The 27,967-nt window shown below is 46.2% G+C and overlaps 1 protein-coding gene across 2 annotated transcripts; it reads left to right on the top strand.

Moving 5' to 3' along the window:
- Positions 1-4: 4 nt before the first annotated feature.
- Positions 5-27,443, top strand: LOC128342664 (zinc finger protein RFP-like). 2 transcript variants are annotated; one of them, XM_053290319.1, is made up of 7 exons: positions 5-539; positions 5,736-5,831; positions 14,062-14,292; positions 18,407-18,429; positions 20,391-20,512; positions 22,062-22,094; positions 26,240-27,443. In XM_053290319.1, the coding sequence occupies exons 1-7, from the start codon at positions 117-119 to the stop codon at positions 26,755-26,757; spliced, it is 1,446 nt and encodes a 481-aa protein (XP_053146294.1). In that variant the 5' UTR covers positions 5-116; the 3' UTR covers positions 26,758-27,443. The 2 variants fall into 2 exon arrangements, with proteins under 2 accessions (XP_053146294.1, XP_053146295.1); XM_053290320.1 differs by lacking the exon at positions 5,736-5,831.
- The last annotated feature ends 524 nt before the right edge of the window (positions 27,444-27,967 follow it).

Here is a 27,967-nt window from a genome sequence, read left to right as displayed (position 1 = left end):
GCTTTCAGCTGTGGAGATGTCCATCAGCAGATTACCAGGAAGGGCAACACCCATTCGCTAGCTGAAAAGGGGAAAAACTAAAGTAAAACCTGTGAGGTTTTCAGTGTGAGGCTACCATGGCAGCTGTGGGTGTGGTCAGGGAGCTCTGTGAGGAAGCCACTTGTTCCATCTGCTTGGAGTATTTCAAGGACCCAGTGACCATTGTGGAGTGTGGGCACAATTTCTGCCGAGCTTGCCTGACCCAGTGCTGGGGGGAGCCGGACAAAGAGATTTCTTGCCCTCTGTGCAGAAAAACTGTTCAGCAAAGGAAGTTCATCCCAAATCGGCAACTGAAAAGTGTTGTAGAGATAGCCAAGAAACTCAGTCTCCAGGGAGGAAACAAGACCGAAGGAGGGGAGAAAGTCTGTGAGAAACACCGGGAGCCCCTGAAACTCTTCTGCAAAGAACACGAAGGTCCCATTTGTCTGGTGTGTGATAGATCCAAGGAGCATGAAAACCACACGGTGATTCCTCTGGAGGATGCTCACAAAAAGTACAAGGTAAGAAATCGCTGTGAATGGTGTTTTGTATGCTTAAAACATTTTATTGTTCATTTTTCACCAGCAAGTGATTAGAAGTCACCTGGTCTTTCCTTTCCTTTCTTCTTCTTTCTCTTGGCTGAAGTCTGCTCATCTGCAGCTGAAACCCAGGCTTGGAGTTTCTGTTTGGCCCCCCAACCCAAACAGGCAGCAGCTCTCTTGGCTGGGCTGTGACAAGCCAGCTGCATCTCTCGGTCTGGCTAGTGAGCCTGAAGTTTCCTGCAATATGGGGACCCCAAACAAACGTGATTTTGAGAACCCCGGAAGGTACAAATGGGGTATATGATCAGTGTGCAAGAGCACAAGAAAAAGTACACGGGGAAAAAATCTGTGTGTGGCTCTCTGGAGAAGAAAGCATAGAGAGCCTGAGTCGATGCTGTGAGAGGAGAAAAGCTGTTCAGTGAGAAATCGGTGTTTGTGTCTCAGTACTACTATTTCAGTATTGGTATGAAACATTTGTAACCCTCGAATATTGTTGTATGAATTTTATTTTATTTGCAAGATTTAACCTCCAAACTGCTGGTCCTCAGTGCCCCTGTCGGCTTTGACTCCCCTCCAGCCTTGTATTTCGTAAGGGGGAGGAGCTGCTAAGTTCCTTGTAAGGGCCGGAGGGCTTAAGACATGAACAGTTGCATGAGAGACAGACATTTGATAGGTGCTATTTACGAATACGATGCATATTTATATACCACTTTTCAACAAAAGGTTCCCAAAGTGGTTTACATAAAAGAGAATGGCTCCCTGTCCTCAAAGGGCCCACAATCTAAAAAAAGAAAGCTAAGATAGACACCAGCAACAGCCACTGGAGGGATTCTGTGCTAGGGACGGATAGGGCCAGTTGCTCTCCCCCTGCTCAATAAAGAGAATCACCACTTTTAAAAGGTGCCTCTTTGCTCAGTTAGCTGGTGATTTAATTTGTACCTCAGTTCTTTAATTTGTGCACATTTGTCTTTGAGCGATAATATTCTGTACCTGAACTTGGGGGTGGGTTGGGAGAATCACTGGCTGATATAGTGCCCAGCTTGCTGCCCATCACTTGCAAATGTGGGGACAGTTTCTTGGCTCCTCAGCTGTGTGCAATGGCTGCTCTGCTGTTCCTGCCATTGGTGATGATGGCAAATAGTAGACCAACAGTGACTGTGCACCCCTCAGCAGCAGGCAGGGAACAGGAAGGAGAAAGGACGGGCCTGTTCAGTGACTGGGAAGCAGCACAGACATGCCCCTCCTGGATGGGTAGCCTGCTGTGCAGTATGTCAGCCACTGCCTATCTGTGTCTTTTCTATCTCAGAGGCTAGAAATGTCTTTGTGATTTCAAGGGGATTTGGGAACTTGACTCACTTGGGACTGGTTCTCCTAATCATTTTCGGATATCAGGGTTAGCTCTGGGGGTCGGGCCTGTGTTGGATCACACAATTCCCTTCCCTGCTTGGACCATTGCCAATTCTGCCCACACAATCAACCTCTTTGGCTTGCTGCCAGCTCTGTGAAGTTGCCACAGGACATGACCCCCTTCTCCAATGGCTTCCCAGGCACTGGATGCCATCCCAACAGCCATTCCCCTGCTAAGAGCTGGGAATGGCTAGAAGGCAGCACCAGTCCCGCCCCGTGTTCCCTCTGTCAGGGATTCCCAGATGTTTGTTTGTTTGTTTATTCGATTTCTATATCTCCCTTCCAATAATGGCTCAAGGCGGTTCAGACAAAGAAATAACAAATAAATAAGATAAACAAAATGGATCCCTGTCCCCAAAGGGCTCACAATCTAAAAAGAAACATAAGAGACACCAGCAACAGTCACTAGAGGTACTGTGCTGGGGGTGGATAGGGCCAGTTACTCTCCCGCTGCTAAATAAAGATTCCCAGATGTTGTTGACTACAATTCCCATAATCCCAAAGCAAAAGCCATTGCAGCTGGGGATTCTGGGAGTTGTAGTCAACAACATCTGGGAATCCCTGATAGAGGGAACACTGGTCCCACTCCCCTTGGCCCCGATGGAGGACTGGGCAAGCACTGCAGCTCCAAATGCACTTGGATGCCTTTGGCAAAGTCCAGAGCACTTTGGAACCGATTGGCCCAGCTAAGAAAGTGGCACTCACTGTCTCTCCTTCCCTGCTATGGGGCAGTTGGCAGGGCTGCACTCCAGTTGACCTGCCCTTCCCGAGAAGCAGGGATGGTTGGGCGGAGGGAGGCACACTGTCCAGGACAGGATGGACAGGCTGCCTTTGTCATCACACTGCATTGTCCAAAATCCATGTTGGAATAGGCAGATCCATGGAGCTTGGGGCATCCAGCGGGGCTGTTCTTATTGGCTTTAAAAGGGGCTTCAACAAATTGATGGAGGACAGGTCTATCAATGGCTACAAGTCTGGTGGCTGTGGACCACCTTCAGCCTCAGAGGCAAGATGCCTCTCAATAACAGTCGCCACAGTACGAGAGAGGGCATGCCCTCACCTCTTGCCTGTGGGCTTTCCAGAGACATCTGTGGAAAATAGAAGGCTGGACTAGAGAGGCCTTGGGCCTGATCCAGCAAGGTTGTTCTTATCCGGACCGTGGCCATTCCTTGCACACGGACTGGGACACCAACATCAGCCACCTCTTGCAGCTGTCGATCAAGGCTGGGGAGGACAGTAAGGGGCTCTTCCCATCTCCACCTGCTGTGACAGAGGAAGCTATTGCCCCAGGGCATGACTCCCACCCCATGACTTCCCAGGCACTGGATGCCATCCCAACACCCATTTTTGGAGGAGGGTTAAGCCTTTCAACAGCCATCTAATGGCGCAGCGGGGAAATGGCTTGACTAGCAAGCCAGAGGTCGCTGGTTCGAATCCCCACTGGTTTGTTTCCCAGACTATGGTCCCATAGTCCCAGACTATGCAAAACTTCTTTATCAGGCAGCAGCAATATAGGAAGATGCTGAAGGGCATCATGTCATACTGCGCGGGAAATGGCAATGGTGAACTCCTCCTGTATTCTACCAAAGACCACCACAGGACTCTGTGTTCTCCAGGAGTCAACACCGACTCAATGGCACACTTTACTTGACTTTCAGCCTTTCAGGTGAGAGAATGAAACCTGAGACTCTCAGTGAAAACAGCTCTTTTTGGCAGAGGTTCATGAAGCCAAGAATCTCTGTACTGTCTGCACATCCACCAGTTTTCTCGCTCTGTTGGTTTTTTTTAAGGAAAAAAAATTAAATGGAAGGAACAAAAGATGTGAATAGGTTCAGGGATGATTACATGATGAAGGGGAATCAAAAGGAAATCTTCCTCAGGATCACCTTGATTGTTTTTCCTATGGTCGTGGACCTTCGAGAAGGAAACCTTTTTCTGTTGGATCCTGCTGCTGGTTCTTTCTTTTACAAATTAGAAGGGAAACCACCCTTGATACTTTTTGGAAGTTTCTGATTGCTAGTCTAGGCCCATTAACTCTGGGCTGTGTACAAGTCTCCATCTAGGATGTTTTGTTTGTTAATCAATGAAGGGAAGGAATCATTCTTGGGCCAGATACTGCTGTTTCTTAGGTTAATAGTCAAATTTAGAAATTAGTTAGGAAATTAGCTTCCCTGCTGAGCAAAGAGGCACTCTTTTAAAGTGGTGATTCTCTTTATTGAGCAGGGGCAAGAGGAGAGCAACTGGCCTTATCCATCCCCTGTACAGCATCCCTCCAGTGGGTGTTGTCGGGGTCTATCTTATGTTTCTTTTTAGATTGTGATCCCTTTGGGGATAGGGAGTCAATTTGTTATTTATATCTATGTAAACCGCTTTGGGAACTTTTGTTGAAAAGCAGTATACAGGTGAAACTCGGAAAATTAGAATATCGTGCAAAAGTCCATTAATTTCAGTAATGCAAATTAAAAGGTGAAACTGATATATGAGACAGACGCATTACATGCAAAGCGAGATAAGTCAAGCCTTAATTTGTTATAATTGTGATAATCATGGCGTACAGCTCATGAAAACCCCAAATCCACAATCCCAGAAAATTAGAATATTACATGGAACCAAGAAGACAAGGATTGTAGAATAGAACAATATCGGACCTCTGAAAAGTATAAGCATGCATATGTATTCAGTACTTGGTTTGGGCCCCTTTTGCAGCAATTACTGCCTCAATGCGGCGTGGCATGGATGCTATCAGCCTGTGGCACTGATGAGGTGTTATGGAAGACCAGAATGCTTCATTAGTGGCCTTCAGCTCTTCTGCATTGTTTGGTCTCATGTCTCTCATCCTTCTCTTGGCAATGCCCCATAGATTCTCTATGGGGTCAGGTCAGGCGAGTTTGCTGGCCAATCAAGCACAGTACACTGTATACTTTTCAGAGGTCCGATATTGTTCTATTCTACAATCCTTGTCTTCTTGGTTCCATGTAATATTCTAATTTTCTGGGATTGTGGATTTGGGGTTTTCATGAGCTGTACGCCATGATCATCACAATTGTAACAAATTAAGGCTTGACTTATCTTGCTTTGCATGTAATGCGTCTGTCTCATATATCAGTTTCACCTTTTAATTTGCATTACTGAAATTAATGGACTTTTGCACGATATTCTAATTTTCCGAGTTTCACCTGTATACATATTTGTCATAGTAGTATAAAGGCATTCCGGTATCTACATACCATCTCAGAAACTTCCAGTTGGATGACCCCGGGATCTTCTCAGGTCAATTGTTCAGATGTGTTTCCTTTTAGACAAAAGATGTTTGAGAACGATCTGGGCCTCTGACCTGCACACACTCCAAACCTCCTTTTAAACTGTAATTTTTCTTTAGCCATCTCTGGTAAATATGGATCTTAGGTCCTAAGAAACTCCTGGGAATACTAAAAGGTGAAAAGAAGGGGTCTGTCTGAAGCTTTGGACACTGGGGGTGGTGTTCCTCTCTGCTATCTTAGAGTATCTTCAGCACATACTTCAATTGTGTCTGCTATGCTCATTATGCGTTGCCTGTTTTATAGGCATCAGTTTTTTATTTCAATGGGATAACAATTCACAGGGACTTTGGGAAACCCTCCTGAAAGGCAATGCCAAGCACAGTGTTCAACCTTTTTCTTCATGTTTACAGTGTTGTTCTACAGTCTTCTGCATTTTTCTTAGTTTTGATCCGCACATACAGTAAATCTCCAAGAAGGAATCAAACCTGAACATTTGTTTTCTCTTCAGGATCAGATCTGCAGCCTCCTAAAGACTTTGAGGAAGAAAGAGGAAAAAATGCTGACGTATAAAGCAGACGTAGAAAAGGAAAGCCAGGATCTGCTTGTAAGTGTCGCTAGGAATGGGAAGCGAAAATCACATGAAACCATGTGTGGAAACATTGTCTGACATTCTTGTTGAATTTACTAGGGTCAGTCTGATTAAAATTTAGGTCTTGTACAGTAATTACTACTGAAGGGTAAAGTGTGCCATCAAGTCAATTTCGACTCCTGGTGCCCACAGAGCCCTGTGGCTTTCTTTGGTAGAATACAGGAGGGGTTTATCATTGCCTCCTCCCGCACAGTTTGAGATTATGCCTTTCAGCATCTTCCTATATTGCTGGCCGCTGCCCGATAGATATAGTACCAGTGGGGATTTGAACCGGCAGCCTTCTGCTTGTTAGTCAAGCATTTCCCCATTGCACTGAATGGTACTACTGAGTAATGCAGTCAGGATGTCAACCATTGAGTATAGCCTGCAAAAGAGACAAAAGCCCAGGGCAGTCCTGCTTCTCAGATCCTTTGGTGTTTGGAATGGCCTGAGCAGGTTGGCTTTATAATGAGGCAGTGGCTTCTGGCAACAGGTGATTCAGGGGCTGTGGTGAGTGGGGAAGAAAACATGGGAAGCTGCTTTCTACCGATTCACACCATTGATTCATTTAGCTCAGTATTGCTTACACAGACTGGCAGTGGCTTCTCCAAAGTTGCAGGCAGAAGTCTCTCTCAGCCCTTTCTTGGAGATTCCAGGGAGATAAGTTGGAACCTTCTGCATTCAAGCATACAGGTGCTCTTCCCAGAGCAGCCCCATCCCCAAAGGCAGGGATTCTCAACGTTGGGTCCCCAAATGTTATTGGACTTCATCTCCCATAATCCCCAACCAAAGGCCACTGGGGCTGGGGATTATGGGAGCTGAAGTCCAATAACATCTGAGGACCCAACGTTGAGAATCCCTGCCCTAAGGGGTATCTAAGTATATCTAAGGGTTATATCCCTGCCCTGGATATCTAAGAGAGCGTCTTCTTCGCTATGAGCCCCACCAGCCGCTGAGGTCACTTGAAGAGGTCCGTCTCCAGTTGCCAACAAATCGTTTGGTGGCTACACAGAGACGGCCTTCTCGGCTGCTGCCCCGAGAATGTGGAATGCGCTCCCTGCTGAGATACGATCCTCCCCATCTCTGGTAATTTTCAGAAAACACCTGAAAACACATCTCTTCAGCCAGGCTTTCTCAGCTTTTTAAAATTTGTTTTTAAATTGTTCTGATTGTTTAATTGTTGTTTTATGATGTTTTTAATTGTTAATCATTGTTTTATGTTCTATAACTTTTATTTTAATTATTAACTGATTTTAATGGGGTTTTAATGTAAACTGCCCTGAGCCTTTTGGAAGGTGGTATAAAAGTTTTAAAAATAAGTAAGTAAGTAAATAAAATAAAATAAAATAAAATATCTTACAGTGCTCACATGTCATCTATAGACTACCTGTGAAGACAGTAAGTGCTCCAAGTTTTAGCCTGGGGTCCTTAGTCTCAATCAAGCGTACATTCACTCAGAAGGAAGCTCCAGTGAAATCAATGCTTTCATCCCACCCTGCCCCACCCCGCTTTAAGTTATTGTTTTCTTTACTGAGGGGCTGGGGCTGGGGTAGGATAAAATGTTGGGAAGTCTTTCTGGTAAGAGATACCCTTCTATTACTGCAGAGTGCACTGAGTCACAACACAGCGGAGTCTGCCCAGGCATGCGTGTATGCTGAGAGAAAAATAAACTTGGAGCCAGTTCATAGTTTCAAGTCAATATAATAATATATCAATATAAGGAGTCTTTATTGGTGAACTCCATTCTAGATAGTAAAGTGGAAAGATAAGATCTCTAATCTAGCTAGCTAGCTGGATGGTTTCTGCATCTTTGCACACATGGCCCTTTCATGGTGGTTCCAGGGAGAGAACTTGGAACCTTCTGCATTCAAGTAGGCAGATGCTCTTCCCAGAGCAGCCCCATCCCCTAAGGGGAATATCTTTCAGTGCTCACATGTAGTCTATAGACTATACGTGAAGACAAGAAGTGCCTTAAGTTTTGGCCTGGGGTCCTTAGTCTCCATCAAGCATACATTGACTCAGAAGGAAGCTCCAGTGAAATCAATTCTTACACACACACACACACACACACACACACACACACACACAAAGTTATTGTATCCTTACTGAGGGGCTGAGGCAGGAGAAAAGAGAACTCCACATTTTGCTTAGGAACTCCATTGGCCCTGATTCTCTGTGCACTTACTCAGAATCAACTCCAATGAATTGAATGGACTCACTGCTTCTTCCAAGCTATGCTAAGAGCCTTTTCTTCTCTGGTGCTGGAGGCGGGAAGAGCAAAGTGGGAGTAGGACATGCCATGCTTGATCAAAGCCATCACACCCACCGCTCCTTCTCCCATCCAAAGACACCCCAGTAACTTTCCCAGCAGCCCACCATACCTGAAGCTAGTGCTTTAAATGCTAGCTCCATCAATGCAAAGGCCACAGCCATCCAGGCCTGATGTAGATGTTAAAAAGCATTGGTGACAGAATCCCTGAGAGACTCCATATAACAGCTCCCATTTTGAGGAGCAACTGTCACCAAGCTCCACCATCTGGAATCTACCCGAGAGATAGGAACGGAACCACTGCAAGGCAGTGCCCCCTATCCCCAACTCCCCCAGGCGATCCAGAAGGATACCATGGTTGATGGTACTGAACGCCGCCGAGAGATCCAGAAGAACCAGCAGAGTCACACTCCTTCTGTCGATTCCCTGGTAAAAGTCATCCATCAGGCCGACCAAGGCTGTCTCAACCCCATAGCCAGCTCTAAAGCCAGTTTGAAATGGGTCTAGATAATCAATTTCCTCCAAGACTGCCTGGAGCTGGTCGGCCACCACCCTCTCAATCACCTTGCCCAACCAAGGGAGATTGGCCTGTAGCTGTCCATCGCTAAGGGGTCCAGGGAAGGCTTCTTTAAGAGTGGTCTAACCATTGCCTCCTTCAGGCAGGGGGGCACCCTACCCTCCCTCAGCGATGCATTTACGATATTAACTAGGCCATCTTCAACAATCTCCCTGCTAGATAGAAGCAGCCAAGTTGGGCAAGGATCCAGAGAACAGGTGGTAGGCCGCACAACCCCAAACAACTTGTCCACATTCTCAGGAGTCACAGATTGAAACTGATCCAATCTAATACTGCAAGAGGGATCGCTGGACACCTTCTCCATAGACCTTGCAGAAATAGTGGAGTCCAAGTCAGCCCAAATACAGGAGATCTTATTTGCAAAAAACCCATTAAAGGCATCACAGCAGAGCAACCCTGGGGACTGATTGGAAGTAGAAGGAGTAGAAATCACACTCCTCATAACCCGGGATAGCTCCGCCGAACATGAACCTGCAGCTGCAATGCGCGCAGACCAGAATCTCTTTTTTGCTGCGCACACTGCCACCGCATAAGCCTTCAAATGGGTCACATGCTGAATCCTGTCAGACTCGAACCGAGTTCTCCTCCACTTGCGCTCTAGTCGCCTACCCAACTGCTTCAGCCCCCACAGCTCCTCAGTATACCAAGGAGCCATTTTTGCAGCAGGTCGGAAGGGATGCTTAGGAACAATCATGTCTACTGCCCTGTTGAGTTATTATTTATTTAATTATTATCATCAATTCAATTTCTATACCGCCCTTCCAAAATGGCTCAGGGCGGTTTACACAGAAAAATAACAAACAAATAAGATGGATCCCTGTCCCCAAAGGGCTCACATTCTAAAAATAAACATAAGATAAGACACCAGCAACAGTTACTGGAAGTACTGTGCTGTCCCACAGGGGCCCTGGTAAGGGAAATGGCATTCTTATGGACCACAGCCACTCCACCACCACCCCCCACCCACTTCCCCTGGCCTGTTCCATGACAGAGTAACCTGGTGGGAGAAGCTGAGCCCACACTGGACCATTCGCCTCCCCCAACCAGGTCTCAGTTATACATGCCAGGTCAGCTCCCTCATCCATGACCAAATCATGGACAATTTCGGTCTTATTCTGAACTGACCTGGCATTGCAGAGGAGAAAGGCCAGATTCTGTGGGTTGTTGGAGCTGCTCCCCAAGGCCGAAGAGTTGACAGAGCAGTTAGAAGTGGAAACATTTACTAAATTACTGATTTCCCTTCCACTGTAACGGCCAGCTGCTCTGCCAGGGCCAATTCTTCTATTCCTCACCACTACAGTAATAGCTGCCCCTGTACTGCCAGGCACACCACCAGCACCATCCCACTCAAGAGAGCCCAAAGACTTATCGGCAAAAGGCCTGGCCCAACCCAACCCCACAGCCCCAAAGGCCCAGCTCCAAAGGCCAGCCCCCTTTGGCGGCTGGCTTTGGCGGCCGCCTACAGGTGGCCTAACGGCCACGCCAACAGCTACGCTTTTGGCGATCCTCCTTGCTTTTAAGCTTACAAATCTATCCCAAATGTGCCTACCAGGCACATAAATCTCTCCCAAATGTGCCTACCAGGTTCCGGATGCAGCATCAGTCAAGGCAGGGTGGGCAGGGAGGTGGGGTTGTCCTGGTTCATCGGGAGACCATCCCCCTCACCAGATACATTGTCCGCCATTCTGACCAGATAGAGTGCCTGCATGCAGTGATGGGATCATGAGACAAAGCTGGGATTCTGTTGGTTTACCACCCACCCCGCTGTCTAGCAGTCTCCCAGCCTGAGCTGCTTGAGGTGGTCTTGGATGTGGTGTTGAGGACCACATCCACATGTTAGTCTTGGGCGACTTGCTGAGGCTGCCCTGTCTGGTGCAGCTTGGAGCTTCATGTACTCCCTGATGATCATGGGCTTGTCTCCACTGATTTCTGGTCCCACACATGGGCAGGCCATATGCTCAACTTGGTCTTGGGTCAATGGTGGACAGTGGTGTTCCACAGATAGTCGAGGAGGCTTTAATACTGTTGTCATGAACTATCTGGTGAAGATTGGCCTGAGGGTGAACCCAATACACCTCTGCAGGTGTGGGGGACCAGTTTGGATGGTCCACCCTCGGAGGTTGATGGATCTTAATGGATTCCTGACAGCTCTGGGAGAGTTTCCTGCTGAGAGAGTGCACGATCCTGTTGATGTCCTGGTCTCCCTCTGATATGAGGAGATGGGTTGGGTGATTGACACGGTCACGCCTAGGCGTCCTCTCCCGACCCGCCGAGTCCAAGTGACTCCCAGGTATACAGGTGTGTTGCGGACAGTGAAGCAGGCTGATAGACAGCTGGAGCATCATTGGCGGGGGAAACAGAATGAATGTGACCGAATATAGGCTAAATGACCATATTAGGGCCTATTCTATGGAGGTGATGACGGTGAAGAAATCCTACTTTTCTGTCACCATCGCATCTGCTCAATGTCGTCCAGTGGCATTTTTTTTAGTGGTTCAGGGCTTACTATGTGAGAATCCAAAAGAGCATCAAACTGTGAGCCCGCTGTGAGCAATTTGTGTTACATTTTGCGGATAAAATCACTCACATCTGTTCTGATTCGGATGGTAAGATGTTTGCGGCACTGGAACTGGATATTGCCAATGCACTGTCTGGTCTTGTTGTATTGAATGGTTTTCGGTTTTCAGACTGTGTTGCCTGAGGAGGTGGAGAGGCTGCTTGGAAGGCTGAGATCTACCACATGCGTGCTTGACCTTTGCACTTTGTGGTAGGTGAAGGCTTCTAGGGAGGGACTGGGCCCATGGGTGGTGGGGGTGGTGAATGCCTCTCTAAAGCAGGCGGTTGTGCCTCAGCTGAAAGAGGCAGTCATTAGGCCCCTCCTAAATAGGCCCTAATTGGACCCGGGTGACTTGAATAACTTTCGACCAGTCTCTAACCACGGCTTCTTGGGTAAGATGTTGGAGTGTGTGGTGGCGTCTCAGCTCCAGGCAGCTCTGGATGAATCTGATTACTTAGATCCTTTCCAGTCTGGCTTCCATCCTAGATATGGGATGGAAACTGCCTCAGCCACCCTGGTAGATGACCTACGCCTGGAGATAGGCAGAGGGAGTGTGACTCTGTTGATTCTCTTGGACCTCTCAGCCGCTTTCAATACCATCAACCATGATATCTTGGGATATCTCTCTGGGTTGGGACTTGGGTGCACGGTTATATGGTGGCTCCGCTCCTACCTGGAGGGTCGTTCTCAGAAGATGGTGCATGCTGGGGGATGCCTGCTCCACCCTTTGGCCTATGGGGTGTCACAGGGATCTATTCTGCCCCCTATGCTGCTTACATGAAACCTCTGGGAGAGGTCATCTGAGGGTGTGGACTGCGGTGCCATCAATATGCTGATGACACCCAGCTTTAGCTATCTTGTAAGTCAGCAGATACCAGGGAGGCAGTGGATGCTCTCAACTGGGGTTTGGAGGCTGTTCCGGACTGGAAGGGGGGCACACAAGTTGAAACTTAATCCATATAAGATGGAAGTGCTCTGGATGGGTCAAACTGATCATCCAAATAATGAGGTCAGTCTGGTCTTGGATGGGGTCACAGTCCCTCTGAAAGATGAAGTCTACAGCTTGGGGGGGTGTTTCTGGACCTGATATTATCCTTGGAGACACAGATGGCGGCAGTGTGCAGAAGTGCCTTTTACCAGCTATGGCTGGTACGCCTGCTGCAACCCTACTTGGAGAAGTTGGCCCTGACCTCAGTCACTCATGCTTTAGTAACATCCAGATTGGACTACTGCAATGCTCTCTATGTGGAGCTGTCCTTGAAGACAGTTCAGAACCTTCAACTGGTCCAGGATACTGCTGCAAGGATGCTTGTGGGCACGAGTCGCTAAATGAGTGTCACACGCATTCTGTGGCAGCTTCGTTGGTTATTGGTCCAATGCCTGGCTAGATTCAAGGTGCTGGTCTTGACCTTTAAAGCTCTACGCGGCTTGGGGCCAGGGTACCTGTCGGACAACATTCACCCATATGAATCTGCCAGGACCCTCCACTCATCTCAGGCCCTGCTCATGGCCCCATCACTAACAGATCTGATTGGTCTGCGAGCCCGGTGGTTCTCATGATTGATCAAAACCAAGCTAAGGGAGCCCAGCCCGATTTTGATCAATTGTGTGAATAGCTTCCTCTTTTAAAAGAGACTTTTTAATGGTTTACTTGTTGCTTATATTTGGAAGGTTCTTTAATTTTTATAATTCCCAGTTTTTAGCTTTAAAAAAACCTTTTTATTTGAAACTTAAGCAATAACCTTAATTCTGATTGTGGTTTTAGCCGAAATATCAACTTATATTTGGATTTTTAACTGTTTAATTTGGATAACTTTATAAGTCTCCTTTTGCATTGTATCTATTTTATAAATGTTGTGAGTCACACCAAGCAGTAGTGTACTGGAAGGGCGGGGTATAAATTTATTTATTTTTATAAGAGGGACTTATTTATTTTTATTTATTTAAAATAAGTCCCTCGGCACAACTTGGAAGAAGTAGTAAATAGGAAGGATTCAGGGTGAGTTTTCTGCCATCCCAGGCTGTTTGCACATAGCAACATAGGAAGCTGCCATGTACTGAGTAAGACCATTGGTCTATCTAGCTCAGTATTGTCTTCACAGACTGGCAGCGGCTTCTCCAAGGATGCAGGCAGGAATCTCTCTCAGCCCTCTCTTGGAGATGCTGCCAGAACGGGAACTTGGAGCCTTCCCAGAGCGGCTCCATCCCTTGAGGGGATTATCTTCCAGTGCTCACACTTCTAGTCTTCCTTTCATGTGCAACCAGGGCAGACCTTGCTTAGCTAAGGGGACAAGTCATACTTGCTACCACAAGACCAGCTCTCCTCTCCTAAAGGTTGTCTGACAAAGCTATTTTGGCCCGTCTGGCACCACATGACTGTCTCTGGAACAGTTTCACTCAGGGTCAAGGCTAAATTTCAAAAGGGAGTTTTGAATAAAATAAATAAAAATAAATAAAATAATTTTTTATTTTATTTCAAATAAATAAAAATAAATCAATAAGTCCCTGAGCACAACTTGGAAGAAGTAGTAAAGAGGAAGGATTCAGGGTGAGTTTTCTGCTATCCCAGGCTGTCTGCACGAGTTCAGGTTGCCTGACAAAGCTATTTTGTTCCCTCTAAGGCTTGCCTGCCTTCTGGCACCAAATGACTGTCTCTGGAAGAGTTTCACTCAGGATCAAGGCTAAATGTCAAAAGGGAGTTAGGCTAGCTTGCACCATTCTCATAACTCCCTTTCTGACACTGCAGGATTGACAGTATTCCTGACATCACTTGTTTTCTCCTCTTAAAACTTGCTTGTTCCAGGAGCAAACCAAAGCAGACAAGCAGAAGACAAGGGCTGAGTTCAGACAACTGCACCAGTTTCTGGAAGAGCAAGAGAAACATTTGCTGGTCCAGATGGAAGAGCTGGAGAAGGAGATTGCAATCAAAAGGGAGGAGCACCTGGCCACACTCTCCAAGGAGCTCTCCTCCTTGGCAAGTTTCATTCAAGAGATGGAGGAGAAATGTCAGCAGCCAGCGAGTGAACTACTGCAGGTGAGGCCTGGTGCATGCATGCCCCAGCAGGAGGCAGGAGAACCTGGATGTGGGAGAATGCGAGGCACCACTTCAGACTGCAGGGCGGGGATTCCATTTCGGAATTCTCTTCCACATTGAACATTAAATGGGAAGGTGACAACTTGCACATCAGAGAAAGAGGTCCTAGCCTAGCCCTCCCCGCTAGGGATGTGCACGAACTGATTTGGCCAGTTCGGGGGAGTTACCTTTAAGGAGCAGGGAGGGTGCTCTCCCCTGCCCCCCGCCATGTTTCCCCTGATGGCTGGCATGGGGCGGCAGCATACCCTCTTGCCATACCCTCAGCGTCAGACCGGAAGTGGCCTGTGCATGTGCATAATTAACCTATGGAATTCTCAGCCACAAGATGTGGTGACAACCTACAAACTGGATGGTTTTAAGAGGGGTTTGGATAAATTCATGGCGGAGAGGTCTATCAACGGCTACTAGTCTGAGGGCTATAGGCCACCTCCAGCCTCAGAGACAGGATGCCTCTGAATACAAATTGTAGGGGAGTAACAGCAAGAGAGAGGGCATGACCTCAGCTCTTTCCTGTGGTTTCCCGGAGGCATTTGGTGGGCCACTGTGAAGCAGGGCGCTGGACTAGATGGGCCTTGGGCCTGATTCAGCAGGACCAGAGTTTCTCAACCACCGGTCCGGGGACCGCTGCCGGTCCCCGAAGGGTTGAGCGCCGGTCCCTGACTGGGAGTCAAACCCCCCCCCCAACAACTGCAATCAAGGCACTCACTTCCTCAATTTTGCACATGGTACGGAAGAGGAAGAGTATCACCTTCTTGTCCCTTGCCTCCACGTGCTGCTGTGATCTTCCTACAGCTATTTTATTCCCTATCTTTACAGCTTCAAACTGTATGCGGTGTGGAAGGTATGCCAACTGAAGGGCTGCCACTTGAAGGGCTGCTGGTTCTTGCATGCTCATTGTTTGCAGCCAAAGGTTGATTGATTGAAACCCAGCTGCCTATTGTGGTCGAGGCGCCTTGAGAGGGAACGCTGTTTCCCTCTTGCATCGGTGGGGTGTTGTGGTCCCTCTGCCCCCTGTAACCCCCTGGTCTGCACCGCCGGTGGAGGACGGCGGTCCCCTTTATGACCTCGCCGGGTGCGGGGGACAATCTCTGGCCGGGATCATGCCGCAGTGAGGGCTAAGCAGAGGAGGGAGGGAGGAGGGCCGCCTTGGCTCACCTCGCAGGTATGCGCAGGCAGCATGTGGGACCACGTGAGCTGCGTGGCCCCAAAGGCAGGCTGGTGTGATTGGCTCCCGCAGGGGAGTTGGGAGGGGGGCACAGGAGTGCACATTGTGAGAGAGGATGGGGAACACTTGCTACACTCTGGTGCGCAAGCACAGTGGCGGCAGCTCTTGGACCCAGGCGACCTTCCGAGTGCAGTCCGGTGCACCATTGCCTCACCCACCCTGAACAGTGCCTCGTCTCCCCAGCGAGGAAAATGAGGCATCTACCACTACAACACCCCACACCCTCCGCCATCTCAGAATCACCCCCTTTCTTTTAATGCCAGGTCTCCACCGCTCTTCTTCACATTTTCTTTCACCATTAAAAAAAACCCATTCCCAGCACCTGCCATGTAACGAATTTAACGAGTTTTGGAGGAGCTGCACGGGTTTCATTAGGTCCACCTCACAAAGTGCACATCTAAGAGCAGGATCCAGATCAAGTCAGGTGATCATGACCAAGCAGCATTGACACAAATGAGAGATGACTAAATTAATTTCAGTGGGTGGTCGTGACTAACGTTGTCTGGATCCTGCCCTGCGACTACACAACTCCTGCTAAAACTCCACCTCCATCATGAGAGGGTTAAACTGTAGATTTCCGGCTCTACTGAGCTTGCCCTGCTCTCCTCTCCTCACCTCCTTTTTGCTTTGCTTGACATCCAGCCTGATGAAGCATTTTGGGGGGTTCAAAAGCTTGCTTGTGCGTTGTTTTCATTGCCCCCATGTAGCTTTTGAATTTTTCTAATGGCCCAACATCCCCTCTCCATTGAGTAATCACAAGCACCTCCACCCCCACCCCACACATACTGAAGACATACTGGAGACAAATTTGTTCACCCAGGCTTTTAGATTCAGGGGTTCTCAACCTTGGGTATCCAGACATTGGTGGACTTCTACTCCCATAATCCCCAGCCATAATGGCCAAATGCCATTGTGGTTGGGGGTTATGGGAGTTTAACCCAAGGTTGAGAACCCCTAATATTCCATGTTTGCAAAAGATTCCAAATTTAATTATTTTAATGCTTATATTATTTTAATTGTAAACTGCCCAGAGATGCAAGTTTTGGGCAGTATAGAAGTCTGATAGATAGATAGATAGATAGATAGATAGATTTGAAACCCCTTTACTAACTGCCGGTCCGGGAAACTGCGCATGAAGAATGTAGCGGTCCTTGAAACTCTGCACGAAGAATTTAGCGGTCCTTGACTCCAAAAAGGTTGAGAAACACTGAGCAGGACTGTTCTTATGTTCCCATTTTAATTTGCTACATGTGCAACTTCAGCTAAAGACAGTAGCAGAAACACCACAGACTCCTGTCCAGCGTAAGGCTACATCCAAACCTTTCCACAATACTTTCACCTATACAAGAAGTGAGGGAGTCCAGTTTATGGTGTTGATGCCTGAGTTTCTTATGTTTAGGAAAACCAGGAGTCCTCTCTTTGGACCATTGTGAGCTACAGGATCCCCTTTCATGGAATTTCCTGTCATTCTCATCTCTCTGCTAATTCATTCTTTTCTAATGTCTCCCAGTAAAAGACTGTTGCATCATGCTCTGCTTGTGGGCTTCTGGAAGCTTCTGTTTAGGGCCCAATATTTTAAGAACACAGTTGATAGACGGGAACAGATTCAGAGGTTTGCAAACAAGATGATGAGGGGTCTGGAAACCAAGTCCTGTGAGGAATGGTGGAAGGACCTCGGTATGCTTAGCCTGGAGAAGAGAAAACAAGACAAGACAAAGGGGAGACAGGATAGATGTCTTCAACTATCTGAAGGGTGCTCTCATAGAAGAAGGAGTGGGCTTGTTCTGTTTCTCCTGAGGGCAGGACTAGAACCAATGAGTTGCAATGACTAAAACAGATCGGAACTAGACAAGAGGCAGAATTTCCTCACTCGAAGAGCTCTTTGATTATGGAACAGTCTGCCTCATGCAGTGGTGGGCATTCCTTTCTTGGGGGTTTCCGAAAAGTCTGCCATGTGCAGGAGTGGGCTCTCCTCCTGCAGAGGTTTCCAAACGGAGGCGAGATGGCCACTGCCAGGGAGACTGGAGCAGATTCCAGGCCTGAGCAGGAAGTGGGCCTAGAAGATCTCCGAGGTGCCTGGCAGCTCTCACATGCTCTGTTTCTTTGCTGCGGACAGGACAGGGATGGCTCCAGGCCCCTCCATCACTCAGTCCCTTCCCATCTCCTCCGACCCCCAGCATCACTGCTGCTAACTGAGCCAAGAGGCGCCGTTGAAAAGTGGCGATTCTCGTTATCTTGCAGGGGGAGAGCAACTGGCCCTCTCCAGCCCCAGGACAGCATCCCCCCAGTGGCTGTTGCTGTTGTCTCTCTTATGTTGCTTTTTAAAGATTGTGATCCCTTTGGGGACAGGGATCCATTTTATTTATTTATATCTATTCCAACCGCTTTGGGAACATCCGTTGAAAAGTGGTATGTAAATATTTGTCGTATATGTAACTGCCAGTTGCAAAGTTTCCCCATCCCTGGTTGTGCCGCCTGGGTGTTTTCTTTTGTGAAAACTGGACACTGACAGAGGCTGCCTTTTGAACCTCTTCCTCCCCAATGGGACCAGCCACAAAGGGTCTGTTAGAATCCTCCCCTGATCTACCTCCATTCCTAACTTCCACCTCCGTACTTTGGTTCCTGCTTTGACAACTGGAGGGAGGAGGAGGAGGAGGAAGTGACAGCCCTCCTTCCCTTTGTCTCAAGAGGGAGTGGCTCTGGTTTAGAATAAGGAGATGGCTCTATTAAGTATATAGGAAGAGCTTTGCTGGATCAGGCCAAGCATCCTATTTCCTTTGATCACATCAGTAACTGAGTTCCTTCTTCTTTCTCTTCCCCCCACTCTAGGATGTTAGAAGAACCTTGGAGAGGTAAGTCGAACCCACTCATTTCTCTTACAGCTTCATGATGCAGGCAGGGTCTACATAGCATGTGATGAATCATTTCGGTCATCACACAACCGATCAGGTTCTGCGATTTGATTGGGTGGTCATCTGGTGGAATTTCCCCCTCCCAGTAGTGCAATCCTGACTAACATCAAATTCTGTTCCTGCATGGTTAACAGAGAAACTAAATTCTACATTTATTTCAAATTGTAGCATTTATTTAAAATCACAGTTGATCTAGAGATTTGAGCAAGGGTCCGTGATCTGTGCCCTACATCACTGAATACTTGATAGGCCATGTGGTGTAGTAAGACCTTGTCAGCAAGCGGAACAATATCATGCCCATAGCCAGAGCTGCGGTATTCATCAAATCGGCTTGGTGGAATTTCAGTGGGGCGTGCTGCCCATGGTTGCTCCAGAAGTAGCCTTATAGTGAATTTAATTACACTTCAACATGCCCCCATTCAAATGGGGATTCCAATAAAATTTCCCATCTGTTCTCAATGCCACACATCACTGATCACTTGAGAGGCTGTTTGCTGTGGTGCACAGCAAAAGGTCGATGTGGTCTGTTTGGTGAGTCGCTGATCTTGCGGAAGTAAACTCCCCCCCCCCCATATAAAAGGAATCAGGTAAATCAAAACGATGTCCTGTGCGCAAATGAAAAGACAGCATAAAACCCGGTGGAAGAGAGGCACCAGCAATTTTAACACAGGATTTTTTTGGCAGGGGGCAGAAGGTCTGTGGCTGGTTTTTCAAGTCGTCACTCTAGCAGAAAGCTCCCTCAAAATAATTTTTTAAAAATGGAAACTTGAAAATAATTGTCATGGGTGAAATAAAATGTTTCAGAAATGCACACTACCAGGGGCGTAACTATAATAGGGCAAGGGGAGACAGTTGTCTGGGGGCCCACTGCCTTGGGGCGCCCCCAGAGGCAAGTCACATGACTGAACCCCCAGCCATGCACTCATCTGGGCTCCCTTCAGTTGTATTCATCCTCCGAAACTGATGTGAGTGTTAAGACCTGGAGCTACCAGAACAGCATGTCTTTCTCTAGTACCATTAAATGACTTGCATCGTCCACAATTTACAAAACCTTTAAAAAAATAATTTAGGATGATGTTCTATTGTGGCACATAGGTTATATACATATAAAAAACTATTCTTTTTGTTACCACTATTCAGCCTCATTTAAGATTTCTTTACTTCATGAGCTGAACTTCAGTGAGGGAGGGGCCCATTTTAAAACCTTGTCTCTGGGCCCACTCCAACCTTGCTACGCCCCTGCACACTACGCATGCACAGTAGTGGGGGAAAGGCATGACAGCCTGCCTCCTCTTGAGAGCCACTGGCCATAAGGGACCAGAGAAAGACCCAGGAACAGGCAGTATGAATGGTGCAGGGTTAAAGTTTGGAAGGAATGGAGAGAAACTGCATCAAGGCAGCCCTATGCGAACGGCACTCAGGTTTCTTCGAAGTACTTTTTTTTTTTTTTTGCTTATATGTGGGTAATATATGACCTCATAACTTGCCCTACTTTACCACTCCTTATCCTGCGGCAAAGCCTGCCACCTGGGAAAGGCCCCTATCTCTCCTAGAGAAAGGAAATGTCTGATGTGATGTCCTTGAGCTCAAAAGCTCCACGTCCCTTGCAAAGCACAGCCCGTCAAGGCAGGGAAATGCTGAGCATGATGTCATAGGATGTTTAGGAAAAAGAGAAATGACATGACTGCACATACATGAGGAAATGTGAGGCTGTCGCTCATTTGGCCTGCAGACGCCTCACTTGTGGGGTGCCAGCAGCCATCATGAGGGACAATTCCCCCCAAGCACTTCTATCTTTCACTTTTCTTTATCTCTGCTGTTTCATTGTCCTCCATTCCTCTGCTGTGCTTGTAAAGTCTAAATGGGATGGATGAAGCCATAATGTCTTTGCTCTCCACCAGGTGTGAAAAGGAGAAGACATATAAGACGACTCCAGTGGCTTTTCCTCCTGCCCTGAAGTGGAGGATCTGGGACTTCTCTGACATAAGCGCCTTTCTGGAGGCTGTGATGAAGCAGTTCAAAGGTAATGAGGAATGGCTCAAAGAAGAGATAACCAATTCTATATCATCTCAGGGTGTGCTGGGCGGCATGCTGCTGCCTGGAACAGCTTGCCGGTGCAGCCGGGACAGAGGTCAGCACCTACTCATTTAGGGTTCAAGGTGCCTCTCACCGCCATCCCCCTGGGGGTGCCCTCACCGGCCATTATTGCCCTAGCAGAAGCTCTGTTGCCCCGGAGCCCTAATACTTCTGAGTCCTGCCCCCACTCCAGAAGCACTCTGCAAGACTGGAAAGACATCCCTGATGATTTGATTGTGGTATCAAGAGCCATTTTTAACAGATTGCTTTGGAATTAGGTCCATTTGAAGACCTGTCATGATCTGTAATGTATCATGGCCTGCAGAAATCAAGGAGAACTGGCCCTGTGATATTTATTTTTATTTTATTCATTTAACATATTTTCATACCACCCAAAACCTATGTCTCTGAGTGGTTTATAATAAAAACAGAAAGTAAAACATTAGTTAAAACTAAAAATAAAAAATTGAAAACATTACAACAATTTAAAATTTTAAAAACAATATTTTAAAACAGCATTAAAACCATTAAAAACAATATTAATTAAAGGCCTGGGTGAAAAGATGTGTCTTTAAAGACTTTTTAAAAGCTGTCAGAGATGGGTAGGCTCTTATTTCACTAGGGAGCACATTCCAAAGCCTCAGGGCAGCAACGGAGAAGGCCTGTCCCTGGGTGGCCACCAGATGAGCCGGTGGCAAATGCAGACGGACCTCTCCTGATGATTCCAGTGGGCGGTGGGGTTCATGAAGAAGAGGACATTCTCTTAAATACCCAGGGCTCAAACTGTTTCGGGCTTTATAGGTTATAACCTCCTCCATGACGCATTCCTCCATGACACAGAACATGCTGGATGTAATACGTGACTGGGCACTAATGTTTATAAGACGATTAGTGGATTGTCGTTGAGGCTTATAATGCTGGAACCTGTTCCCCCCCCCCAACTCACTTGAACTAAAGGGGCGCTTGTGTACTATTTTAAATGAGCATACAATTTAATCTTAACAATTCTAGTCTCCTATTTTCTCCTGCATGTGCAGCATGTTAAAAAAGTTCTAAATATTAAGTTATAACACCTTTATATGTATTTCTCCAAAGTATACCTGTCGTTAATCCCATGTGCGGCAGCTCTCACAAGAGTTTGCAAGCATCTGCCTGGATAGGGATGGAGATGGGGTGAGAAAATGGCTGCAGTGGCGGGCGAGGAGGAGAAAGTGCTGGCCAGGCTGACCGGTGGACGGGGAAGGAAAGCGCTGGCCGCCTGGCCGGCAAGGGAACACAGACTGGGAGGGGGAGAACAGACTGAGGCTGAAGGGAGGGGGGAAATGAAGATGGGGAGGAGAGACAGGGAGAACTAGGGGCACAGATGCTCTGCACTGGATAAGCTAGTTTAAGCTCTTTCATGACTATCCAGGAGTTCCAGTGACCCAGCTACTCAAGGAAAGTAGATTCGTTATCAGCATGATGATGCTTAATATCTGTTCACTTTGCTTCCCCAGACACTCTGGTATCTGGACTTCCCCTGCAGAAAGGTAAGTATGGAGAACCAATCAAGGCAGAAACAGCCCCAGGTTTCAGAGGGCCCTCAGCAAATTGCCCATGATGGGTCCCATAGCACCAGGGTGGGCTACTAGAATGACAGCCACCCACAGACGCAAAGGTTGTGGGCACAGATGGTCTTGGGGATCTGGAATGTGGCGCATCAAACCTCTTCCCACTCACCTGCCAAATCTCCTTGCTTGCATCTCCCCCGTAGCAGAGATGTGTGGAGTATTCCATGCAATCTTTTCCACCACACAAATCTCTCCCCTCCCCAATGCCCAATCTCCATGCAACCCCCACCCAGCAGAGCATAGAACAATCTGCACATTATTCCCTCATCATACCTTTCTTCCACCTCCCAGATGGCATTGGCCTTTTGCACTGATAACCCAAATGACCACTAAGGGCATTGGTAGAGACAGTCAGGGTCTCCTTCTCTTTCCTGCTTTCTCTCTGCTTCTATGACCCCTCCACCTTGACAGAAAATATTCAGGAACTTCCTGGGAGAGTGACTTCCTTCCTCTTCTTCCCAGAACTCTGTCTGACCACCACCATGTAGGTAGCAGCTAGGGTTTAGGTCTTTCTTATCACCATGTACTTCTAAATAAAGTAGATTAGTTTAACCTTAAACCAATCTTCATGCTTATTGTTTACAAGCTGTTGCCCCTGAGACCCTGTTAGCTTTTGATGTAAGGGGAGTGAGTTAGCTCCCAAAATACTCTGTGTTCTCTCCCCCACCCCACCCCCGCCACCCCAATATCTATCTATCTATCTCCTGCCCATAAAACCTAACAGGTTTGGTCACCCCAGGCTCCAGTTTTTAGATACTATTTCTCTAAGAAACCCCACCAAACCTCACAAAGTACATGGCTTGGTCACAATCTGCAATGCGTTCCATGTGAGGCTGTCCTTTCAAAGTCTTTGGAAGCTGAAATTGCTGCAAAACGTGACAGCCAGTCCTATCAGGGGCATCTGGTCTGGAACATATTAGGACTATCTTGCTCTCTTTGCACTGAATGCAAGTTTGTTCCCCGGTCCATTCAAGGATCTGTACAGAACGTCTAAAGCCCTAAACAACAAGGACCTGTCTTCATCTGAATCTATCCAACATAGTAGCAACTACAACTACAGATGTTTATATACCGCTTTTCAACAAAGGTCAAAGCAGTTTGCATAGAAAAAGAAGCCAAAGTTGCTTCCCTGTCCTCAAAGGACTCACAAGCTAAAAAGAAACACCAAGTAGACACCAGCAACCACCACTGATGCTGCGCTGGGGTTGGAGAGGGACAGTGGCTCCCCCCCCCCGCCCCCCATTCAATACAAGAAAACCATCACTTTCAATGGTGCCTCTTGGCTCAGTAAGCAGGGATCACTGCTAGTAAGTTCCTCAGCCTTGTCCAAAGTGTGGGGGGAAGGGGGGGCAAACTCTTGCCCTGGGCCCTCGAATGAATGAATGAATGAATGAATTTACATTAATTTTTATTGGCTTTTACAATAGCTTTACAATAGCATTCAAATTACATTCATTTATTTTATTAAGTAAATATTGACTTCCCGCTTACCTGTCTGCGTGGTTCACGTTAACTAAACCATTGCTATAATAATTCAAAACATACCTACTCCACATTACTACTCAATTTCACCCAACCCAACCTGCTGTTGTTATTACATTTCAAACCCTGCTGAAAGGTCCATATTAGAAAAATAGTTCTTTAAGTAAAGTAAAAATGGTTCCCAATCTTCTTTGAAACATTCCAAATTTTCAACCCTTATAAGTGCTGTAAGCTTTGCCATCTCAGCGTATTCCAAAATTTTTGTCAGCCAGTCTTCTTTTGAGGGCATTTTCTTGTCTTTCCATTTCTGCGCATATACTATTCTAGCCGCCGTGGTTGCATACATAAAAAATGTTAAATTTCTTCTGGAGAACTCTCCTTGAGTTATTCCCAGCAGGAAGGATTCTGGCCTCTTAGGAAATGTCATTTAAAAAAATTTCTTCAACTCATTATATATCATATTCCAAAAAGCCTTTGCCTTCCCACATGACCACCACATATGAAAAAAAGTTCCTTCACATTGTCCACATTTCCAACATTTGTTTGAAACATTTTTATACATGAATGTTAATTTTTTCAGTGTCAGATACCACCTATACATCATCTTACCATAATTTTCTTTTAAAGTATAACATGCAGTAAACTTTAAATTAGTTTTCCATAATTTTTCCCAAGCAGCCATATTATATCTTGAGCCCATTTTATCATAGTTGTTTTAACCACTTCATCTCTTGTCTCCTCCAAAAGCAACAACTTGTGCATCTTAGAGACTAATCCTCTCATCATTTTCACACAACTCCTTCTCGAATCTCGACATTTGATCCTCAAATCCAACTTTAAGATCCTTTTTATAAATTTCATTTAGCTGATGATACTGAAACCAATTACTAACCAAATTTTGTACTTCGTTTAAGTTTTTTAATTTACAGCCCTTCTCTTGAAAGCATAACAAATCCCTATAAGTACCCCATTCAGCTTGCATATTTGTCTCTTTATGTGCCAAAGCCTCAATCGGGGATACCCATAATGAAGTTTTACACTCCAACCATTTTTTATATTTTGCCCACACTCCCATCAGACTCCTTCTTACATTGTGATTAAGAAAATCTTTATGCACTTTGCTTTTATCATATCACAAATATAAGAGTCATCCAAACCTTCTATCAAATCCTTCCAGATCAAGTATTCTGGGATTTCTTAATGTTATCCATTCCTTTAACCACGTCAAACAAACAGCAGCGAAATACAACCTTAAATCCAGCAGGGTAAGACCACCTCTTTCTTTAGCATCTGTTAAATTTTTAAATTTAATTCTTGGTCTTTTCCCTTGCCAAACAAATTTAGTTATGCCCTTTTGCCATTGTTTGAAACAGGTTAATGTATTAATTATAGGAATAATCTGAAAAAGAAACAACATTTTAGGTAAAACATTCATCTTCACAACTGAAATTCTTCCCATTAAAGATAAGTTCATTCCAGTCCATCTTTGCAAATCAATTTTTACTGTATTCCATATTTTAATATAATTATTTGAAAACAACAAAGAGTTTTTATTTGACAATCAGACGCCCAAATATTTGATTTTCTTCTCCACTTTCAATTCACTTATTTTGTAAAGTCTGTCATTGGATTTCTGGTCCATATTTTTTGTCAACACCTTCGTTTTACTCTTATTAATATAAAACCTGGCTAATTGGCCAAATTGTTCTATTTTTTCCAAGAGCCTTCCAACCTTTCCTAATGGATTTTCTAGAAAAAACACCACATCATCTGCAAAGGCTCTGAGTTTATACTCCTGTTTCCCTACTTTCGGGCCTTGCATTTGGTCATCTTCTCTGATGTTTCTACAAAGCACTTCCAGAACTAATATAAAAAGTAATGGGGAAAGTGGACAACTTTGTCTAGTTCCTTTTTGTATTTTACAATTATTTGACACTTCCCCATTTATAATAATTTTGACATATTGCTCTGAATATATTGTCTTAATGGCCCTAATAAAATTATTACCAACACCCATTGCATCCAATAGCTTCCACATAAACTACCAGGAGATGTTGTCAAATGCTTTCTCTGCATCCAGAAAAATCATAGCTATCTGTTTGTCGCTATGTTTTTCATAGTACTCCAATACATTCAGGACTGTTCTCAGTATTTTATCATTTACAACATTTGTAGCCGCTCTTCCTCCAAGGAGCACAGGGTAGTCTAGATTGATTTTCTTCTCCCTATTATTTTCACAACCATCCTGTGAAGCAGATTAGGGGGACGGAAAGTGTCTAGCTAAGAGTCATTCAGTCAGCTTCATGGCTGACCAGGGGAGGATTTGAATCCAGATCTCCCCAGTCCTCATCCAGCTCTCTAACCACTGCACCACATTGGCTCAGGGGATGTAATCCTAGTCTCCCTTCCCAAGAAAGAAGAAACCATTCTTTTTGGAGGGTGGTCGTGATTGAGTTGGACTAAGAAAGGGCCTGTGGACCTTGGTCCCAAATCATTTAAGAACCTCGTAGGGCCCCTGACGTCCGTCCATCTCTTAGCTGACTCTGTTTCCATTTCCTTCCTTTTCTTCTCCCCCTCAACAGCAAATGTCATTTTGGATCCAGACACAGCACATCCCGATCTCATCGTGTCTGAGGATCGGAAAAGCCTGACACTTGGAGACAAATATCAAGATCTGCCCCAGAATACTGAGAGATTCAACTTCTGGCCTTGCGTGCTAGGATGTGAGGGATTCACAGCAGGCAGACATTCCTGGGAAGTCGCTGTGGGAGGTGAGGGAGAGTGGGCTGTGGGGGTTGCCAGCAAGTCTGTGAAGAGAAAAGGATGTTTCAGATTAGGTCCTGAGGAAGGGATCTGGGCTGTAGGGGAATTGGAAGGTCAATACAGTGCTGTCATCCCCCCTGTATACCCTCGTCTGTCCCTGTGTGGGGCGTTGAAGAGGATCCGAGTGTCTCTGAATTGTGCTGGGCCACGACTGACATTTTCCGATGCTGATACAGCAGTCCCACTCTACACTTTCTCAGGAGCCCCCTTCACCAGGGGGACCGTCTGCCCCTTCTTTTATGTAAGTGGAGAGAGTTTCCTCACACTCTTCCTCTGAGGCAGCCACATGATCTTTCTCCCAGACCCAGCTAGTTCGTTCCCCAGACAAGGGCAATTAAGAAGATATAAAGCTTTTTAGACCAGGAGTCCCTTTTCTGGCTTCCTCTCACTTCAACCAAAGCCAAAAAAATAAGTCTGCAATGGCATTTCTAGGCAAGCAACCAGTGTTCCCTCTAACAGAGATTCCCAGATGTTGACTACAACTCCCAGAATCCCCAAGCAAAACAACAACATCTGGGAATCCCTGTTAGAGGAAACACTGCAGGCAGCCTTCGCTGCTGGATAATGTTCATTTCGCTTCCTCGGCGCCCCTCACCAGTCCGAAATTTTTGCAGTGGTGTTATTTTTATTAGTGATGCATCACGGACCGGTACCCAACACCTTGTGGACCGGCACCGCCCATTCCTGAAATAATGTTGCTGCTCATGTAAAATAATTGCTTTAATTATTATTTTTCCACACGGGTTTTTGTACAAGGGTACAACCCACAATGGTGCAAGGGTGCAATTCGTTTCTCATCTGCTTTCAGCTTTTGATTTCGATTGCATTTCCTCATGTTTTTTAGAAGACTTTTTTTTGGTATGCATTCACGTTGAGGATTTGCTGGCTCATTCAGCAGATCGAGGATCTGTTGATATGTAATTCTTTTATTTTTTTCTTTCCTTAAAAAAAATAATATTTCCACTCAGTTTCATTTTGATGCTTCTGCTTGCGCAAAGGAGAAAGTTTTAGCACCTTTGCACAAAGGCACAGAGAATTTTTTTTTTAAGGTTTGTCACATCAGCAGTTTCCCACCCCTTCTGCGACCCTATTGACTGGAAATTGATTGAGGAGGAGGGGACAGTGAATGTCATCCCGTTGGAATATGGACAACCCCCTGCCTGGAAAATCCACAGCAGTGATGAGTAATACGGACGACCAAAACCTTGTCACCTTTCCTAGAAAACTGCCTGAGAACCACTGCCTCATTCCAGTGCTTTGCAACACTTTAACCATTGCAAAGTGCACACAGCTCCCAAAGCCAGGTAGAACAAAGTTTTTGATTGTGTGAATGACCTCTTAGATTATACCTTAATGGTTGCGTGAAAGTGGAGCCCCCAGCAGAGTTACATAATCAGGGTAGATGATAATTCAATAACAAAAGGGAGGAATGTCCCTCATGCAGAGCATTCAGGGTTGAGTGTTAAGTGAAAGACATACTTGGGCTA

Source organism: Hemicordylus capensis, chromosome 2, assembly GCF_027244095.1.
Source record: "Hemicordylus capensis ecotype Gifberg chromosome 2, rHemCap1.1.pri, whole genome shotgun sequence".
Classification (NCBI taxonomy): domain Eukaryota; kingdom Metazoa; phylum Chordata; class Lepidosauria; order Squamata; family Cordylidae; genus Hemicordylus; species Hemicordylus capensis.
Note: the sequence above shows the minus strand (reverse complement) of the source record. Positions and strands in the feature narration are given on the sequence as shown.

Coding starts and splice junctions, on each gene's coding strand:
- LOC128342664 (XM_053290319.1), top strand. CDS start 117: ATGGCAGCTGTGGGTGTGGTCAGGGAGCTCTGTGAGGAAGCCACTTGT. Junction 540..5,735: donor ATGCTCACAAAAAGTACAAG/GTAAGAAATCGC, acceptor TTTTCTCTTCAG/GATCAGATCTGCAGCCTCCT. Junction 18,430..20,390: donor GTTAGAAGAACCTTGGAGAG/GTAAGTCGAACC, acceptor GCTCTCCACCAG/GTGTGAAAAGGAGAAGACAT.